The 21,729-nt window shown below is 39.3% G+C and overlaps 1 protein-coding gene across 1 annotated transcript in view; it reads right to left on the reverse strand.

Moving 5' to 3' along the window:
- The window catches only part of Zfh1 (Zn finger homeodomain 1), a 32,448-nt gene extending 16,281 nt beyond the window's left edge, over nt 1-16,167 (reverse strand). Inside the window, exon 1 of the mRNA XM_076383901.1 lies at nt 15,614-16,167. Within this exon, the coding sequence (XP_076240016.1) occupies nt 15,614-15,647 (34 nt within the window). The 5' untranslated portion in view covers nt 15,648-16,167. The remainder of the gene's footprint in view (nt 1-15,613) is intronic.
- Nucleotides 16,168-21,729: the final 5,562 nt, after the last annotated feature.

Here is a 21,729-nt window from a genome sequence, read left to right on the forward strand (position 1 = left end):
GAAACAGACATTATCTGAAATTATCGAATAGACGTATTGAATTTTGAAATAATAAAGAAAAAGTGGCCTCTCCGCGAACACTGAGAAGAATAAATCGAGCTTGACTGCACAACTAAATTCACGAGATATCGATTGTTACATACAGCATGCTTTAAGATAAGATCAACGTAAAACGTGAAACACGAATATGCTCGCGATTGAGCTCAATTGAAGATAAAATCGCTATACAGCTTGTATCGTTCGGTCGACGTTCATAAATACACAATTGCAAAGTGTACGAGCTTTCCTTGAAGAAATAAATGGAGGAAAAGAAGTCGATGGTGCATAAAACAATATTGAAAGGCATTTAAGACAGATAGAACAGGCTATTTGTCTAGGCAGCAAAATTATTTCAATAAAAATTAATTCAATAAACAGACGAAATTTTACTCTAAAATAAATTTTACCTATATATTTTTTAAAGTAAAATCAGCTTCGTTTTTGGATTATAGATAATTCTACAACAGTATGCAAGAGATTGAGGCTTCAAATATAAAAATTGTTTAAATAGTTTATTCGATTGTTTGAATCCAATAACGAGAATGGTATTCAGCTCGGAAGAAAGTAGCTAAAAATGCAGTGATTCGACATTTGGCAAATCGCCGAACAAGATAAAATTTCCTCGTGAGTCATTTCGAAGATTTTTGTCACGGGGATCGTTTGATCGCGCTCGTGCATTCCTCAGCACGGAAGTCATCAAACGATGCACAGAATTGATCTCAAAATACATCAGGTCTTTTCTGTTAAAAATTAATATCCGATACAGCAGATATCTAAATTAATTAATTTCCCAGTTCCCGAAAACTCGAACAATAACCTAGCAGTCCACTTTACCATCTTCTCTAAAAAATTCAAGAACAATCATCACCAACAAAAATAAGAATTTCTACATGTACAATCCCATAAAACATTTCTCAGGATCTATCGTCTGATCCTTCGAACCACGATTGCAGGACACAGAAAACGAGCACAGTAGAGACTCAGAGACAGAGATCTCAGGATCGATGGGAAAGACAGCTGAAGAAAACGGAAGTCACGTTCGAGAGGAGCTCGAGCAGCTCGCGCACGACGAGGCGAACTTTGCTCGCGTGGTAGGCCGATAAAAGATCGAAATGGGTCAGAGCCGTGACCTTTTTTGCCTTCCTACGTACCGTTCGAGGATGCGACAGCTAAACGGAGTCACGCTGCTCTCGCGATTCGGCGACGCTTTAAACAGCGGCTGACGAATCTCGTGACTGACGACACAGTAACAACGCTCGGTTTCGTTGCGCTAATTGTTACGAAACGAACGATCGATTATCATCGGTGGCTCGTTCGACGAACAGAAAATACGTTTATCCCTAGGGTGAACAGACTTTTAATCAACCGCCTCTGGCTATCGGTTGCTCTGCCTCTGCGTGGATATCTGAACAGAATACCAGACCTGGCCATTAGTCGGCTGAAATTGTTTGAGGATGATTATTGTAACAATAAGGAGTATTTGGTTGAAATCTGAGGAGGATTCTGTGTTGGCTTGTCGTGAATCAGACGTGAAATTAAAATAATGCATTATTTTATTTATGTTGTTTTAGACTTATTTGGACCCTGTCTGCATTGGTGTGTTAATCCACAAAAATCGAATTTCGAGTTATGAATGTATCTTACATAATATGTACATACTATAATAAATACTTGAATAAAATTTTTGAAATTTTTGAACATGATTATTTTTATATTATTACAACACACCAATGGGGAACAGGGTGCATTTCATTTTTCAAATAGAATTTTGCTATTTTATCTCAATCAAATAAATAGATATTTTATATTGTAAATAACACGAAGTGATTTCATTGGCTTTTAGGAATTTGAATATTTAAGTATTTTAATATTTGAAAATTCAGGGGTTGAACATTTAAAATTCTCAGAACTTAAAAATTTGAATATTTGATAATTTAATAATTTGAATAATATGAATAATTGTTGATTGATACAATTAACTGATGCAAATATTTCTTAATTATTAATTTTTCGTAAAATTTAGCTACAAGCTGGCAAAGACCCATTAAAAACTAAGCGCTACGCTCTGAGAGTTCCCCTCGAACGAATATAAGGAGAAAAATGAAGACGTCAAGTATTTTCATGGCCGACGATGCCTATGTACTTTGTAAGAACGCGAAGGCTTTAAATGCCATCAGCGTTCTTCTTCCCCTCATTCTCTCCTAACTGGAAGAATTCTCTCTTTCGGGCTCCTAATTAATGCCTTCTTCGTTCCACGTCGTTTCCTGGAAGTCTAGACTGCGCATCTCCATCAGGAGAAGGTACTATTAATTGAGAACTATCCTCGATAGTTACTTTTAGCTTTTAACCCAGTTGTACGAAATGGAGGCAACTAAGCATCGAGGTGCATAAAAGACAGCGAAAGCACACTAACACAGAAATACAGACTTGCAACTAAAACAATTTCTTTCACAGGTAGATACACCTTGATCGAGGTATTGTTAATCGAAGGATTTTTTGAAGAATATTTATTTTAATCATTAAACAGTAGGTCTGTACATAAATATCCAAGCAAATATCTTGTAAATTATTGAAATGACAAAGAAGTTCAATCAGAGAAATTTACATAGCTTTAAGTCAGCTAAAAGCTGCAAGGAAATTATTCTTTTTTTATTCGTGACCTTTCCCAGGTCTGGGTTAGGTAAAAAATAATCGAATAAATAAAATAAAAAAATTATTTGATCTGAAACAGCTAATTACCATACAACATTATTTTCAAATGAGTCACTATTGCCACACAAGAAAATTCCTTTTTCCAAACCACCTTAAAAGAGAGACTAAACAATTAAAATAATCCATTATTTCCTACTTCAAGTAAATTGTGTTAGAATGTTTCAAAGAAGAAATCTATTTTGCTCAAAACGTTCCACAATAGACGACTGTACGTGGTACCAAGTCTTCACTCAGAGTACAAGCATTCCTGCACATATTATTAATAAACACATTCTCGGAATACAATAAGGGAAACTATCTCACTTTAGATTCCCCAATCGTGCAAAAGTGCAAAAGTTAAGAGACAAAGAAAGGTTCTCCACCCGGAAACTTTCCTTATATCTAGCTTCACTGTAACACGTTCCACGTAGCCAGTTCTCTCTTCCACGAAAACATGAGGAGGAAAAACAGGGAAACAGAGATTCCTCAAAGCCAGAACATGGTGCATAGAATCGAAAAGACAGGGTGAGCTGGTCCATTTACTGGTATGGACGTTATCTCGAGCAAGTGTTAACGATGAGGTAATCGAGACTGCGTGCAGATGCGTATCTTTCAGCGGCTGTCCTAGAGAGAAGGGGATGCGCCACCAATGACGTCAGTGGAATGCAGAAACGAGCATAGCAAATTGTGAGTAATATCTCGCAATCTCAGATCCGTTCGCGGCTCCATCGATCAACTTGATCGTTCATCTCGTGGCTCATAAAGGTTTTTGCGATCAGTATGATTCTGTCTTTCAAATCACTGTGAAATGCACGTTGTCGTATATGCAATTGTGTTTTTACTGCATCCCTTGTTAATCAATTTTTTAGAATTTTCAAATATGGATTACGAATTTTAATTACTTTTCTGGATTAACAATAAGACTCGTTATTTCGCCTCTGAACCGACAGGGCAAAAGTCTACCTCAACAACGCCCGATTAACCACAAAATTGTGGGAAACAACGAAAGCGAAGGCTGCTCTTTGATGTGGCTTTTATCGAGGCGCAACGCTCGCGCGAATCTGCGTTTCCACCGTGGCAACCCGCGGAGCATTTTATTTTTATTCGCGTTCGAGCGGCTCGGCCAGCTTGAAAAGCGGAATGCATCGATGAAAGGTGGAAAAATTTGCTGGTGAAAAGCAGAAACATCGACGAAAGAGAGAATCGATGGCTTATTTTTCTTGTTTGCAACGTGTTCCTTGCGTTTTATGCGTCTCGAGTTTTATTTTCGCTATCGATCTATCGTTCCAAGGAACGCAATAACGAATTACGTCGAGTTAATCAAATAAAAATTCCTACATGGTCGATTCATTCGATTCCATACATTTATGGAGCTTCTATTACGAGTGTTTTCCTTTTTTATTAAATTAACCAGGAGGACCAGCAGGACCTCGAACAGCAAATTGCAAGGCTCGTATTTAAAGCACCTTTTTCAAGATAAAATTTATGTAAGAGAATCTGCTGTCAAATCGTACTCCAAATTTTAATTGATATACTCTACTGTACTCATATTGCCATTACACCGAATAACAGTAACTCTGAATAAAAGCGACAGTGAATAATTGAGACCCAGTGAATCAAGATTCTACGCCCACATAATTCACAGAAGTAAGTTTAAAAATAAAGCGTGCGTTAGGAATAATCATAGCAGTCATTTTGACTGTTTTGCTGGTTCTAGTATTAAAGTAGGTCCTTTGACGTAAAGGACCTAAATGTAAATGGATATAATAATCCTCGGTTGTCACTCTGAGCCAAAATTACTCATACTAAACTTTAAAATGAGAAAAGTGTGGTACTGTTTCTGCCAGTAATTTTTCTTGTGAATATAATTACACCACTTTTCATATTCAAAAACTTCCCTTTTTTCTATGTATCAAATAAATATTTTCTTCGAAACGAGCACCAAAGACCATTTTTTTCCTTAAACTACTCCACATTTGAATAGTATCATAATTGTTAATTACACTGATTAAAACATGGAAAAGTTACAATCTTTTCTACAAAATTAATTTTTGACTGAATTTAAAGTCCTAAGAATTTTTTTCGAACATGTCATTTCATTTATTAATTCTTTATCATCAGAACATGTTCCACAATATTCAAATTATATCACTTATTTTTTTACAGCAGCTGTTTGAAAATTGAACCAAATCTGGATGACCCAGTGCGACAACCGAGGGTTAAAAACGACAAAAATTCTGAAACTTTACACGAAAATGGGTCACATAACCAATTAAAAGTTATCCCACGCTATAATTTGTACAACACTTATTCAGAAGCGTGGTGGACCAATGGTATAATATTTCGCCCTACCGATCCAACTGATCAGATTAAAAGCGACGTCAGTTTGTCATTAAGAATTATGGGAGTAGAAAAATGGCTATAACTCAAGCAGATCAAGTGGGGCACACGTTTATATAAACCCTTTTAATTGTTTTGTGTTCTCCGTTCATTGTTAAAGTGGATCCCACACACCACGGAACGCCCTGTACATCTAACAGCAGTTTAATAAATTCGATGAGTGCATCGACCGACTCTTGCAAGATAAAGAATGCAACTTCTTTTTACACGCGAGCTGTCGAATTTAATTTGAAGACGCTGAGGTCTGACAGAGCGTCTCCAGCAAGAGACGCTTCCGGAGATTATCATATGAAATAGTAGCGTGTCGATTGCCTCCGGAAAGTGGGCAGGTCCTGTCCACGAGATGTGGTCAATTGTCACGAGAGCTTCTAGGAAATCCAAGAAATCTCGGTCGACTTCTAAGCAAGGTTTATCGCGTACCAGCTTCGCTGAAACTCGTTTCCCTTGAAATTTTCGAACGCCTTGGTTGAATGTACGCCAATGTAATCCTCTTTGCTTGGGAATTTAGGGAAATCGTATAGTAGTCGCGGAGAAATGTAATCAACAATGATTGGCGATGTGCACTCTATTTCTGTGACTACAGGGTGGTCCACTTAAGTGAGGCCACCTAAATATCTCTTCCTCTAATTGTGACGACTTAAAAAGTATTTTAACTACCCTTCTGCCTAGTATCATTCAAATTCAGTATTTCCTCACTATACATAGTCTCTTGGATGCATTTACTGCAGTCTGTAATTAGGTACTTACAGTAGAAGAATTTAATTTACTATCACTGTAATTCGCTATTTTTAGGAAGACCAAAGTAGGATTCTATGAACATAAGTCGATCACTATAAGTTCCATGCTATAAATTCACCTATATCGAGGTGTATTCACTAGGTGTAGTGAACCTATATCGAGGAAACTCTGGACCCAGGATAAATGTCCAATCGACCAAATCTGAGATCCACTAAATTTGTATGAACCTCTACCTGGAAACATTCTTCACAGAAATGGTTCATGCTCCAAGAAACAATCGATGATCGAATCAGGCTGTTTCTCCTCCAACGTTCTATCAGCCAATTGATCATTGTTAAGCATTGCTCGAGAAACGCGACGAATCTAATAAACAAAACGAATCGTACGATTACCAGCTTCGACGCGTACTTCTCTCGGCGCGGAATGGCGAGGCGGTTTTCGAGCATTTCTTTCGAATTAATCGACGAAGTTGATACGACCGATTGGACGACATTTAGCCTGCGACCAATTGCTGAGCGCGTTCCATTGATTGGTTGGTGCGCACACGCATAATGCTGCAGAATAACGGTGCCAGTTGTGTTCAATCACGAACGTTATCGAAGATTTACCGCCATGCATCCACTTGGATTTTTGGTGCACAGCGTTTTAATGCAAGCTCCCTAAACCTGGACCATTTCTGTCGAGGTTTTGCCAAAGAGATGAATTCTGAGGGAACTAATTAATAGACTGCTGATTTTTATGCAAATATAACAGAAATATGAAATCAATTTTTTTAACTATGTAAGGTTCAATACAATGGCAATAATAATATGTACCTATCTTGAATTTGAACCTGTTTCTGTAATGAATTGCTACGAAGATATTTTGCATAAATTTCTGCAGTCTACTAATTAATGAATAAAGAATGTCTACTGTCATTGATTTAAAGAACAGTCGAAGAAACTCAAACTTTTATCAGATAGAGGCTTCATAGAGTCTAATTTTGAGATGCTCGTAGAAAATGGATCCCAGAGTTTTTAAAGATTTATAAAAGTTAAACTGTAAGAGATACAACAAACTGTCTCAAGAATTTTTTCCTCTATTTTCACTCTTTAATGTACCTGTAAAACTGGGAAATCCTCTGATTCCTAGTTTAGCATATAGACATATTAACGTTAAGACACTACTGCAAAATGAAGGCAGATCGAACATTGTGTCACAAGACATTTTGTGTTCCATTTAAGCTACCCTATCACCCTTTAAAATATTACCTAAGGCTTCGACTGTGTTATATTATCTCAAATAACACTGAAATAAAGCCACTGCCAGAACGAAGTTTACCATTGCAAAATAATTGAATGAAACAAGTGTAATCGCGCTGTACAGCTAACTGAAGAAGCCTATTGGCAAAGGCTTAATAAACACTGTATGAAGCAGAGCAGCCCATAAAAGTTGTCTTCGTGGCAGCGCGTCGAAGTGGTTTCAACGTTCTGAAAGATGGCGACCGCACCCTATCAGGCTCAATGACCTCTCCGACAAATCGGTTTACTTTGCGCGAGGTAGTGGCGTCAGCGAGATCACCGCGGTGCGTCTTCGATGCCGTGCGAACGCGCCTTCATGGCTTCTCCGTGAGAGGATTTGATCCCTCTGCCATGTGGAATGGTCCAAACTTTAATTAGACTCGGTTGCTCCGATGTAAAACACGCTCCTAACTTCTTCTTTCGTAGTCTTATGGCTACATATCAATTCTGTGCCTCGGTGTCAGAGTAACTCGAGTCCATTTCTTTCGAAATTCAGTTTTATACGTGTTACTGCTTTCTCTTTATTTTGTCAGGGTTAATAGATAATGTATCAGTAGACTGCGGATTTTTATGCAATTTCGTATTTTCGTAACCACAGTTAAAGAATTGAAATGAAAATGATAATTTGCTTCGTCTTTGGAATATTATATTTTGCATTCTACATTTTATATTTTGTATATTTTTTAATGTTGAAATCCGCAGTTTAAGTATCAATAGTATAGTCATAATAAAATAGAAGAGGAATGATGATATGTAGAGTAGTAAAAATATTATCATATCCAGATTAATATTTGAAATATTTTTTTTTTTCAAAAACACACTGTACAAAACCAGTATTATCAAATAATATTTGTTGCATTTTAGTAAATCTTTAATGTTAATGTGAATATGAATTTTTATGCCTTTTTAGTTCCAAAAACCATACTGTTAAATTGTTTAGGAAGTATTTTCAAATTAACAGATTTCTTATTCCATGTTTCACCTACGTAAATTCGACAGAAAGATACTGAAACCTGTTTATAATGAAGTTCATATCAGCTAAACCTTTGACACCGTAGAAATATATTCGTGAGTGGGCACCACGAATAAGATACAAAGATATACGATCCAAATATGAGTGGAACGATACTGTTACTCCGTTATCGAAAAAAGACAACAATAATTACGTCACGTTGTATTGTTATCGCACATTGTAATACATGAATGAATATGATACGAATTACTTATTTGTGGTCTACAAATTTTTAGCTCAATTTGAGATAAAATGAAATTTGTAGAGAAGAAACATGAAAATTATTTAAAATCAAAAATTATAAGAAATGCTAAAAAGATATGAAGACCTAATCGTTTTATCGTGGTACCAACATAAGCAACAGGAATTTCTCTTAAACAAAGTTTAACAATTTTATTGCAAACTCTAATTTCTTAATTAGGTAAGTATTCAATAAAAATATATGCTATCTTTTTAATTATGGGTTAAATTTATATGTTTTATAGGATCCTCGATATTTATTAGACACATACGTTATTAGATAAACTATTTTAATTTTAACATGAAACACTGAAAGAGTGATTAAATATGAATCATTTTCTCTCGCGAAAATTTGACGAAAAATACTTTTTAAGATATTATTCCTACAATGTTTATTTTACGATATAGCCGTATCATTTTGTCAAAATCGCGAAGTATTTTGTAATGCATTGTCTCAGTGTTATGTACATGGACATATACTACACGGCTATCCTTTATTTGCAGGGTTCTCAAACGCAACACACGACAAAAGAGTAATTAACTCTATTCGGTAACACGAGGTCGGAGCCTGGTTGTATTTACTCGGTTGTTTCATTGTAGTTAGTACCTCGATGCATTTCCAACTCTCATGCACTTTAAATTAACTTCCATTTATTTCTCCTGCCTTCCTTCCAATTAGTTCGAAACTGCTTTTTGTGTAAAAAACTACGAAAACATTTACAAGGAAAAAGTGATCATCGATAATTACCTATAGAGATGTTACATTACAGAGAACTCTCTGTGCACTTTAAATTGCGAAAAGTTCATTCGAAATAATTATAAATGTTGATGCTACAATAAAGAATTAGAAATATTCAAATACCAAAGTATCAAAACTATTCACGTCGATAACAGCTTGGAACGAAACGTGACGTCGAGTATAGCACAACTTCCGAGTGCAAAGGGTTAAACAAACATCACTTCTGACGAACGCTCGGCCATGCTGTGGCCATAGTAACAGAGGATTTCTCTCAGGCCAGAACTCCTGCTTTTTTGGGCCTCAATTTCAAGTACGCATATGTCTCGAAGAATAAAGAATATTCTCAGGAATATTACTCTAGAATTTCGAAATATGAATGTTACAATAAGGTGTATGTATCTAGGTAATTCTGTTAATTATGAAACTGGTAGAAATAAAAAACCTAAAATGACTATCTTGATCACTAATTTTTCAATGTAATGCAGACTGAGCAATAAATCAAATTTATTCAGATTTTCGATTTAAATTATCAAGATTTTAAGTTATATTAAGCGTTGATTGTATGTTATATGAGCGTCCAATAAAATCCTAAAAATGTTCGAAAGACGTCCCTGAGACATCCAATGTTAAAAATCAGTATGTCTTTAGGACGTCTTAAGAGTCATTCATAAGACATCTATAAGAAATTCAGACAAAAAATACACGTTATTAAGAAGTCCAAAAGCATAAGTCTTTAAGACGCCTCATGTACGTAAATTTCGCAAGACGTTGGATGTTTTTAAGGCGTCCAGATTATGTCGTAAGACGTTCAAGCATAAAATGGACATAAAATAGGCGTCTTCAAGACGTCACGCATCGAATCTCGCAGATTGACTACTGTGTAAAACTTCCACAAGATGACCACGCCAAGTCCACCTTATCGGGACCCAGCCCCAGGAGGAAACGACAGGAAAATATAGCGCTCTCCCGAGTTTTCCCCATCACGCTTGGCGGAAAGCGAGCATTTTCCTCAATCTCGTCTGCGCGGCGATTCGCCGTGTGCAATTCGTTCGTTCGACCGCGGTTTCGCAGGAAAACAGAAACAGCCGACACGACGATAACGCGCCGCAGTGGTTGATAAGGGGAGCGAGGAGGAACGCGAGCGGATGACAGTAAAGCGTATACGACGCGTTACGTTGATACTGCGGCGTCATTCATCTCTCTCGCGAAATATAGGGAATCTTATCTGCCAACAAGAACAATGTACTTGGCGCTCGTGGAGGAACAAAAGAGTATCGAGGAACGATTTCAGAAATTCGGCTAGGGAAGCGTTCGACATGTTAAGCCTTGTTTAGATTAGTCAAGTTACAAGTTCCTTACTCGATTCTCTGCTTATCAATTTATTTTGGGGTTGGAAATTTTGGAGTAATTGATGTGTGGTGTCATTATTTCCTATAGTCTCATAGCTTACGAGAGAATAAAAGAATATCGTAAAGTTAGAGAAATTCAAAATGGCCGAGGAAAATGTTCTACACAGACAGTAGAATTTATTTTGAGGTTTGGAAATTTTGGAGTAATTGATATGTGAAATTTTCAGTTACTGTAATTTCGTAGCGTTCAAAAAATAAAAGAATACCTATCGCTAAATCGTTCGACAAATAATAAAATTTATATCAAAGTTTGCGACTCACGCAAGCTGATTGATTCGTATAATCTTTACTGGTTATAATCTTGCAATAATTGGTGGATAAAAAGTTTCGTCTGAATTTTTTCAATCATCAAGGCAACTGCACATAGGCTGCGCTAAAATATCATTGAAATCATTGTCACTATTATCTACTGAATTCTATTTGCTAAGTATTAAGCAGATCCTTGTATTTAATAATAATATATGAGCTGATCTTCAAATAACGCTAGACGGAAAAATGTAAAACGTCCAGATAACATTTGCGCTCTCTGTAGAAGAAACGCCTCTTCTAATAGTAATTACTAGAAGTTCGTGCTCCAGAAACGGACATTTATATGTACATAGATCATATCGCGTTTACAAACTCTTAATACTGTAATTAAATATGTAACACTGTAATTATAACAAATTATTCATTCAAAACATTATCTAATATTTCAATAGACTCTTAAAATTAGATTTCCACATTATTAAAATATTTGTTATTAATTATTAAGTTTGAAATAGGTATTGTTTGAACAGTCTTTAAAGTATTTAGACTAAAGAATACAGAAAATAATCAAACCTGAGAATAACAGTAAATATACTACTCAAGATTAATTCCTAGCTTTACAATTAGCTTCCACACTTTCAAATTAACATAAATTAAGAAAAGTCATGTCTCAATGAAAATGATCTCTAACATTAAATTAGTCATCATTAGCTACTCAAAAATCCTCCAATTTCTCCATCTTCACTAACTTCGAAATCATCTATCCTAATAGATGTAGTTATAATCCAACGAACATAATTTTCTCTTAAACGAATTAATAATCCAACAAACATAATTTTCTCTCTAAATGTCTAAAATTAAGGTAAACGTCCCAATACCTGGACGCTGAAGATGTTAAATATCCCAGTAAATGGACAACCGAAAAATGCATATATCTCAACACTAAGTAACTGAACTATTTCACGATAATATTCTTTGCTTTTTATTACTACTACTAATTTTATATTAAAATTTAAGCTTAAAATGAAATAAAATTAGCGTTAATGTCCACCTATCGGGACACGATCACCTACTGGGACATTTACCTTACTTGCCAGAACCGCCGATTATAGACAAGTTGCGCAAACAATGGAATAAAAGGCCGAACATACCAAACTTATCGAATCGATGGAATGCCTATTGGCGAAAGGACGAGCTTTCCATCGACTCGGTGACACGATTTTCGAGAGCAAGCGTGTCTACGCTCTTCTACCTGGTCTCAAAAATAGCCGCGGTTTCCGTCTCTCCATACGTCGGATCGGTAAATATTTGCACACGGGGCACGATTCCGTCGCGAGCTTGTTCAATAATCGCCATCGCTTATACACTGTATCGGGTATACCGATTCGCGAAGGAACATTTCGCCTCGATCTTGGCTCGCCCAGTGTCGAGTTACGTTCCTTGGCGAACGAAACAGGCTGCTCTAGTTACCGATATCGTTTATAAATTACATTAAATCGACCCTACGAGAAGAAACATTGTTGTCCCTTGTGATTAACGAGCTTACGAAGAAGGCTGAATGTGAATTGCGCTGCAGCGTTTCCTGGCTTTGAGTCGAGGCTCTGATGATGAGCTTATAGGGAGAGGTGTATGTTTATGGACAATTTGTCTGGTAAATGTGTATTTTTGTTGTTGGAGATTCAGATGAAGAAGCTAACAACGAATGATATTTGTTCTGAATTAAGTAGAATTGGATTCAAGTGAATATAGTGAGCTTATAGAGTATTAAAGACTCGAATTCTTATATTTTATACTTGGAAATTTTGAATTTTGAATTGAAATTTTTTTCATGATGTATACTCAAGGATTTTGAAAATACCTGTCGGTATTCAGAACAAATTAAAAATTCCTAAAACTTCTTGCAGAACATCTTTAATAAAATAAAGTGATAAAGATTTCAATACGACCATTCGTAATAAAAATAAAAATACTTTCGTGGCAAGTAGAGTACTTCCTCGTCATCAAATCACAGCTCACTGGTGATAAGCTTAGAACGAGGAAGACATTTCTGATGTCAGCTTCACTGCTCATACGTCACTTTGTTTTGTCTAAGATATCAGTGGTACGAGTACATTCAGGTAAAATATGTCTGCTGTAATGTGTCTGCTGTATGTAATGTAAAATATGCTGCTGTTTATAAGGTGAAGGAAGCAGATCATCTTCTTGAAATCTCTTCAAACTTCAGCAATACAGATTCACTAATTCAAAAAGAGAAAATAATTCCAAAATATAGTGAGAATACTGACGAGTCTATATCGAGAAAATAATGTATCCAAGTTCCTTATAGGAATGCAGGAAATGCATTATGCACCTAGTCATATAACAATACAAAAGACTCATAAGGTAAACCACTTCAACTATCATTCAGATAATTATGCCTGTGGTGAGACAAAGGAACATGAGTCACCATGCTCTCATTTTAAAATTATCGACATATAAAGAACATCAACTCTATATTTTATGCAACACTTATACAATATTACTTTCATCTTTTGAAAAGAAAGAACTCTAACTCATGTTCCTACTAAAAATAAAATCCATCGCTTGAACCTGAAGGAAATTAAAACTATGACTACTCTTCTGTCTCACGATCACCTACGTCCTACTCGTTATAATCTTGCGATTTCTTAGGTACTATCAAACACCTCACAAATTTAAAATAGGATATCTTCAAGCTCAAGAATAAAATTCAAAGAAAATAAGAAAACTAAGAAAACAACAATAGACAGAATCACATATGAAAGAAAGAAACAGAGGGAACATTTGCAATTTACTTTAAGAACTAAATTATGATCTAATTATCATTATTTCCACACTTTTTTCAATAACAAATCAAAGATGACATAGATATTCAGTAATTTCCAATAAAATAAAGGACCCAATACCCAGCCACTTAAGACATCACATGACCCAATAAGTGGACAACCTAACATGCAAATCCCGACACTCGAATTGCATCCCAGCAACTGAATCTCCCATTTCACGCTCCTATTGTTTATTTTCTACTCTCCTCATCAGACACATTAGAATTCAAGAAGCTTAGAATTAAATAAAATTAGTGATAGTGTCCAGGTACTGAAACATGATCGACTACCGAATCTTTCACCCTGCCACTTTACCAAATAGTATTTGCCCAAAGCTATTTCGCTTAACGATCACCTAGAAAAAGTTTCAGAGCACTCGCTGGCCACAGTTTCCGCGTGGAAACGCGTGAAACGGTGCTCGAGCGAGGCAGCCGTCGCGGCGCGAGTGCCACATCTAAATCCATTTCGCGCATCCGCGCCATGAAAGTGGTACGTGTCGAGTCTAAAGTTCACCCGAACGGACTCTATGTCCATGAATCACGAAAAACCGTCGGGGATCGTTAGGTGACGCGACGCCAGTACATTCCGGCGATAAAAAAACGTACGCGAATCGACGAGGAGTTGCGAAACCCTATAAATCTCGGTAAGTAAAAAATACTCCGCGAAGAACGCGGCTCCCGCGTTTTAAAGTGCACGTGCGCGAGATTCGCCGCTCGACGATACATTTCGTTAATTGTTTACTGTGATGCGCTTGGGCTCTGAAAGTTATAAGTAGACGACGATTTACAAGAACGGGGGAAGTAGAGTTCTCCATGTAGAAATGGACAACTTTCGTGCATGGGCGACGAATGATATTGAAAATTAGGTACCTAGGTGTTGTGATCGTTTGGGGAACAAGAGAGATTTTTAGCAAGTTGGCAAGGATTGTAGGAGTTTTTTTAGTTTAAATAATTGTTGAGTTTTGGTACAGACGTGAAGTTCGTACACCTGGAAAATGGGTATTATTGTGTAGAATCGAGAACGCATGCGTGAAACGCACGCGTGTGTAAATACACAACATGCGCATTCGGATACGCTCGCGCGCGCGCAACAGGCGTAGTATTTACGGAATCACACGCAGAAATCACGTGTAAATGCTCTCGATTTTGAAAATTTGTCAATGAATAATTCTTTGGTTATGGAGAACGTTCACCTATTGTTCCTGAATAACACAATGTTGTAATTATGGACGTTTGCACCATACTGCACGGGGTTGCACCATATTGTGAATAGACTGTGTATTTTCGAGTATGTATGGGAATTTTAAAATGTTACAGATTGCATCACTTAATATGCAAAAATACACGAAATATAAAAAGAAAAGTAGAGAAAAATTCTACTTAATATTGAAACGTTGAAATAAAGTTTTACGAAGGTTCCATTTCTTTGAGTGTGTTTACGAAAATATGTATTTATATAAAAATTTGCAATTTAATTAGTCTTCTGAGTACTAGACCCAGTAACTGTTCTCTTCACTCAGCTGAGGAAACTTGTATTATCTGTTACACCTCACTTCTATACCATAATAATTAACGTTAAGTGTATCTGCGGCTGCAGAAGAAAATGGCCTATGCTACATTTTCAGAAAATTCGAGTTAAGACTTAATTAAAGTCTTAAGATTTAGACTATAGAGTGAATATTTTTAAGAAGAAGAAATGATATTGAAAGACCTTTTTCTCAAAAAGACACAACTCTCTGACAAGAACACGTGACTTAGATCACTTTTGCCTTACATCCACAGATAGTACCCTCAATTAGTAGCCCAGCATTCAGACACAGCCTTAGCTCAAAAAAGGAAAAAGAAGAAAGGAAGAAACAGTGTCAAAAAATTCAAATTTCAAACGTAACGATTTCACAAGCGCATATGCGCAGTCGCGAGCTGCGCAAACCGCGAGAAACGAAGGCAAGTGGCAGATAGAGCCAGAACGCTTACCTTTGAACGTATTTCGGACGAGAGTCATGCTCATATTCGCGTGAGCGCGAGCCAGTGCTCCCCTCGGTACGTCTTGCGTCTTTTCGACGAATCCGCCAGGTTGAATGCTTCGACAGCCGCAGCGCGCCTCGTGATCCCGCTCAGGAGTTCGTCCAGCGTGATCTGTGACGTTTCAAGGTACAGCGTCGCATGGTTGCACTCTTGCTCCCCGTTTCTTCCGAATCGTTCGATAACTACGCCGCCGGTGCGGAGTAACGATAACCGGCGGTTTCCGCGTCGGGGAGAGCAGATACGATGTGCCCCTCGGCGTTCGATCGCGGCGTCGGTCGAATTGGGCGATGGAGAGAAATGTCCAGCGACGCGTCTAGAACCGTCAGCTCGAGATCCTCACGTCCAGGGCGCGCGTCTGTTCATCGCGCTCCGTGTCCTCTCGCTATAAGCTCGCGGCAGTCACCACCATATCTCTCGATGGGACTCTCACCTTCCTTCGCCTCGATCCCAAAACGCGTCGTTGCTTCGCGCGAGCTCGTCGCTGGGTTCGAGCCTATAGCGAATAGCGGGCCATACCGACGCTCCTCTCGTTCGGCAACGATGGACTCTCGACTCTGGGTATCCACAGGGCGATCGAGAGCCCGCGGCAACACTCGCCAGCACTGGCCGCGGCGAACATTAAAAACAGCCGTGTCACTCGCGTGCACGAGTTCAACGAAACACGGGAATGTTGATCACGTTTCTTCTTCGATGCGAAATAGAGCCAGCCGAGTCTTGGAGGAACGGAGGCGGGGGAGGGAAGACAGAACGGGGGAGGGGAGAGAGAATGATAACCGGGTGTAGCGAGGTGAGAGGTAGAGAGCAGAGAGAGGTTATGTGCAGACGATAGAAATTCCAGCGGGCGGCAGCGCTGAGGTCCACGGCCAGTTCGTCCGTTCCTTCGTTCCCCTCGTCCGGCAACTGTCGACGATGATTCGAGAGGGCCGATTGGGTGGGACGCGTCTCAGTGGATTCTGGACGTTCGTTGAAAAGCTTCGAGATTAAATTCGGGGACGAAGAGGCTCGAATCTTCTCTAATCTTCAGGCTACCTTCATCATCCTTCTTTGTTACCCCTAGCTACGCCCCGTCTGCAGAAAGAGTCCCCCGACGATCTCTCCGTGTCGATTTCTGTGCCTCCCTGGATCTAGGATCCAGGCTCGATCGAGGGAGCGCTGGTCGAGGATCGAGGCGCGCACTGGGCGATTTTCCCACCGAATCACACTGCACTCGCGTGGACCGCGATCGAGAGGGAAGCGTCGAGAAAAGAAAGGCAGACGGCACCGGTTATATCCTTGGAAACGACGGGTGTGGAAAGCGATACGCCGCTCTTCTGCCGCCTCCTCCGCCTCCTCCTTCTTCTTTGCCGATTCTTTTCATTCGCGGTGCACACGTTCCCGCACACGCCGCGGAGAGAGAAGCGAAGCGCACAGAGATCGGAGGGAAAGAATAGCGGGAGACAGACGGAGAGAAGAAAGGAACGAAGGGAAGCGCGACGGTGTCGGGAGAGCCGATGCTAGGGCATCGCAGAGAGCGGGCAAGGCAGAAATGTCGGTGTTACTACCAGCTCGGAGCAGCAAGCACCGGTGAAACACGGTCCTAACTAACACACATGGAGACAAATTGGGGACTGCTGCTTCGGAGTTTACTATAGGATGGGACGGATGGTGATGGCGGCCGTAGCGGAGCAGCCACCGCCCCCATGCCTCCTCTGCCCCCCTCGTCGCCCTCACCTTCTTCGACCGTCCCCCACCACCTGCGCCCTCCGCTCGCCCCCCTCTATTCTCTGCCTCCCCCCCGTAACCGTTCCAACCGTTCTCCTATTCTCCCCTCTATGCGTTATGACGGACACGCTGGAACCCCCCTTCCCCGAAACTCACCCCCTTGTACACCCCACTTCGCCACCTCGTCGCCTTTCCCCCCCTACCACAGGTCGACTGGCCTTCCCTGGACTACGAGATGTTATCCTCGAGCGATTCGTGCGTACTATATATTCGTCTGCTGCCCGTGTCGTCGCCACATCCCCTACCTGCGTCGCGTCTCGGCGTGTGCGTCGGCCGCAATCAAGGTCAGGAGCGTAGCCGACGCTGCGGGCGCCCCGCGCCGCTATTGATCGCGCGCGAGGGATGGTGAGGGGGTGGACGAGGGGAGACACGGTCGGCCGCGTGGTTGTTGTCGTTTTCAGTAGCGGAGGCTTATGGATCGCGGCGGAGCTCCTTATCGTGACGCATTCGTTCACCGGAAGCTCGGTATCTTTTAGGCTCATTGGTTCACCGACGTGATTGCCCCGCTATTTATCTGGCGAAAGGAAGGATGCGTGCTGCGCCGATATTGTATTTACTGCTGCGGGCTTCCTCTGCTCGCGGGTCCTAGGCGACGGTTCTTCATACTTGACCGAAATCGTGGATGAGAGAATTTCGGTCTTCGGTTGGGGGAGGGGTAGGTTCAGAGGGGTGGTATGGTTTTGGGGAGAATTTGTTGGGAATGGATTTATACCTAAGTATTTTTTTTAAATGGTAGATATGTACTACGTGGAGAAAGATTGTATGGAATACAGGATGTCTTGAATGTAATTCTATGGTTATAGTAAGGCAAAATGACCTGTGTCACATTTTGAAAAAATTTGAGTTAAGGTCTTAATTGACATTTAGAATATGGAATTTATATTTGCAGTGAGAAAAAGGGGCATTGAGAGAATTTTTTCACCTAAAAGTAGGGGTTTAAGAAGACACAAGTCTGTGAGACAATACTGAAGCTGAAAACTTTAGATGCCAGTATGTCGAGAACAAAAACATGTGACTTAGATCATTTTGCGGCTACTTTATGTCCATTTTATGCCAGAACGTCCTACGATAATTTTGACGTCTTAAAAACATCTGATAGAGTATATTTGAAGGACTCTCAGAAGATGTCTTAAAGACACACTGCATGGACGTCTTAGAGATTTACACTTTTGGACGTCTCAGAGACGTCTATTTTTGTCTGAACGTCTTATAGACGTAACTGGAACGTCTCTAAGTCGTCATATTTTTAACTAAAAGAATTCATTGCAGTATTTTGCAATAACAAAACACGATTCGAATACCTCGAACTCGGAGGGGAACGAGATAACGTTCCTTAGCGCGAGCGGTTATCATCATTGATTCCCTTGACTTTTCACCGCCGTGAGGTATGTAATGTGTTTGGAGTAGACAAGAAGCTTTTATTCACGATGCAACCTACGTCGTCTCTACATATCGGTATCAGTAAAATTTTCCATTCGATCGTCTTCTTCCTGGTAGGAACAGCAATAACGATAAACCTAAGATTGCGAAAATGTTAACGTACATTCTTATCAAATAGGTGAGCCGTTCATAGCATCTTGCTCCAATATTGCTGACTTATGCCCTCTATTCTCTAACATTTATTCCCCGCGATTATACTTCCGTCTATTCGCTATGAATACTCAAATTAATACAAAATCTGTACGTATACCTAATACAGAAAAATATAGAAACCATCGAAAGACAAATACATATTACAATATTCAAAGAGTGAAACAAGTCCTTAAGTAGGTTCCATTTCTCCAATTTTATGTAGAAAAATCTGAATTTGCATAAACATCCGCAGTCTAGACCTAACTAATGCTCATACACAGAAATGCCAATTCCAAACTTCCGTTTGTCCGCCACTCCAGACATGGCGTGTGTTTTTCCACCAAACCACTCAATTTCTACCAGCCATGCCCTCGTTTCTGGATCACTGTCTTCGCCAAGCAGCTGGAATGAACGCTAGATACAGCCGCGAAAGAGACAAGCAGAGGAGAGGAGAGCAAGTGTATGCACCTAGCACAGCAGAGGCGAGGTATAGTTCATAGTCGGAAACGACGATATTGACGGCTAATGTATGTACAGTCGCGACGAAACCAGAGACGGCAAACAGTGGCGGCAGTGTCCGATACTATTATTAGTGTGCAGCTGCCTGCGAATTACTGAATGAAAGGGAAGGACCGCTTCGAAACAATGTCCGAAAGAGCCGGGAGCGAGCTGCATCTCTGATTGTGAGCGAGAGGCATCGGACGATTATTTGGGAGCAGACGTATTTGCGTCGAGCGAAAACGTGATACGACCTGGTATCGGTAGGAGCGTTGATTCGTGCATTGTTACGAATTTGTTTTTGCTCGCATCTGTGGACAGCTGTCGTTCATCGAATGCTATCTACGTTCTTTTTCTAATAGGACACTTGTCCATGCTCCTGTGGCTTCAGGTTCAAATCAGTTATGAAAACAGAATGCAAATATTAATTGTAGTTCCCTCGAACTTTTCTGGAAACTAACAAAATTGTCAAGAAAAATACGAATACAGTGAATTTCACAGTTAAATGAAAAATAGTCGAAGAACTCAAGGCAATGCAATAAGGAGACGCTAATCTCGAAGGAAATTTGAAAGTAAAGTACATTTTAATTATAAGATCGTAGCCAAGTTCATTATAATGGTGATCTCAGAAACGCGCAGCTCACTGTAAGCTAGTCAGCTGTGAGACACGAAGAGTCTATAGCCAGGAAACCTTATAAACATGCTGTCAACAATCACTGAGATCGTTTGTTAGTTTCCATTACAGTTATTGTCTGGGGAAACTTTTTCTAGCTTGAAATTATTATTCTCAGAAGTGAAGAAAGTATTCTTCGCTTTATTTTTCTTCAGTAGAAATTTTGAAAATTAGAAATTAATTGCATATGACTCGTATTCGCGCCAGAGGTGCTAGTATTGTCAAGAGTAACGAAATGTGTTGCAAGGTATGATATGCTAGGTACTCCAAAATGTGTACCATGAATCCGTACTTACGTATCAGGTTACAGAAGCCCGACAGTTATGTATTTAGTTTAGTCCATCCGCTTTGAATGTGAGCAAAAGGCCTAACTGAATCTTCAATGATGAGTCTAAACGTTGATTCACATACGAGGAGAGAATTGTCCGCAAAATTAATTTGTGGGATAGTCGTATGTTTCCTCTCTCCCAGGATGCACGTAGCATAAACACCATATGTTTACACATGCACTATGATTAATGCAATGATTACCAAGAAGATCCTTGCAAAAAAAGGCGCTGATAAGAAATAATGTTCGATTTTTTATGACTCGAATTTTGATTATTTTCGTTTCAATAGAAGTCGAAGTTTGAAACGAAAAAATTGTGATCGTGAAGATTGTTAGAGTTGGAGCTTTCATGCGAGAATAGCGTGTGAACAAGCGTGAGATCTCCACACGATTTTCCTCGGAGCAAGTGCTAAACGAGAAGCGTCGGGCTACGATCGTTTAAGCTCGGACTTATATGCCAGCGAAAGCATAGCCGAACCATCTCCATTCAACGAGCACTGGGCAATTAGAGCCAATAGTTGCCGACCCTCTCTCCCAAAGGTCTCGTCTCGAGGTGTTGAATTTCTTGGTATCTCAGGACTCAAACCTCCAATTCCACCAAGATCCTGCTCGCTCTTAAACACAAGAATTTCCACAATATCTCTTTAATCCCTCTATAATTACTCAGGATATACTCACTAAAAGAAATACTCCACTTTATCTACTCACTAAACCGGCCCCCCCTCATTCAAACCTCTCTACCTAAAACAAATCAAATTACCCTTACATCAGAGCACAGTACCTTTTCCTACACATGACATGACTCTATAAAAATTATTTTCTCTGAGTTTATTACGGAAAAATTTATTTGATTTAATCCTCAGGTTAAATTCTAATGCACCTGGAAACAAAAAAAATAGTAGATGTATTCAGCCACTAGTGCAAGTGTCAGGACATGTCTAGGAAAAAGAATAAACCTGAACACAAACTCTAATTTTATTTAATTTTCAGCATAAATTTTAATAGACTTAAAAATAAAGAAAAAATAGTAGACATATTCAGTCACTGGGACATCATAACCCAAGTATCGGGGCATGTCTAAAAACAAAGAAGAAGCAACAGTAAAAGCCTCCTTCTTAAAATTACCCTCAACACCCGAATTCAAACTTTAATTTCATTTAAGTCTCAGCTTAAATTAATAAACCTTAAATAAATACAAATATCCCAATACCTGGACGCTTCAGATACATATCT

The sequence above is a fragment of the Calliopsis andreniformis genome, chromosome 8 (genome assembly GCF_051401765.1).
Source record: "Calliopsis andreniformis isolate RMS-2024a chromosome 8, iyCalAndr_principal, whole genome shotgun sequence".
Taxonomy (NCBI): domain Eukaryota; kingdom Metazoa; phylum Arthropoda; class Insecta; order Hymenoptera; family Andrenidae; genus Calliopsis; species Calliopsis andreniformis.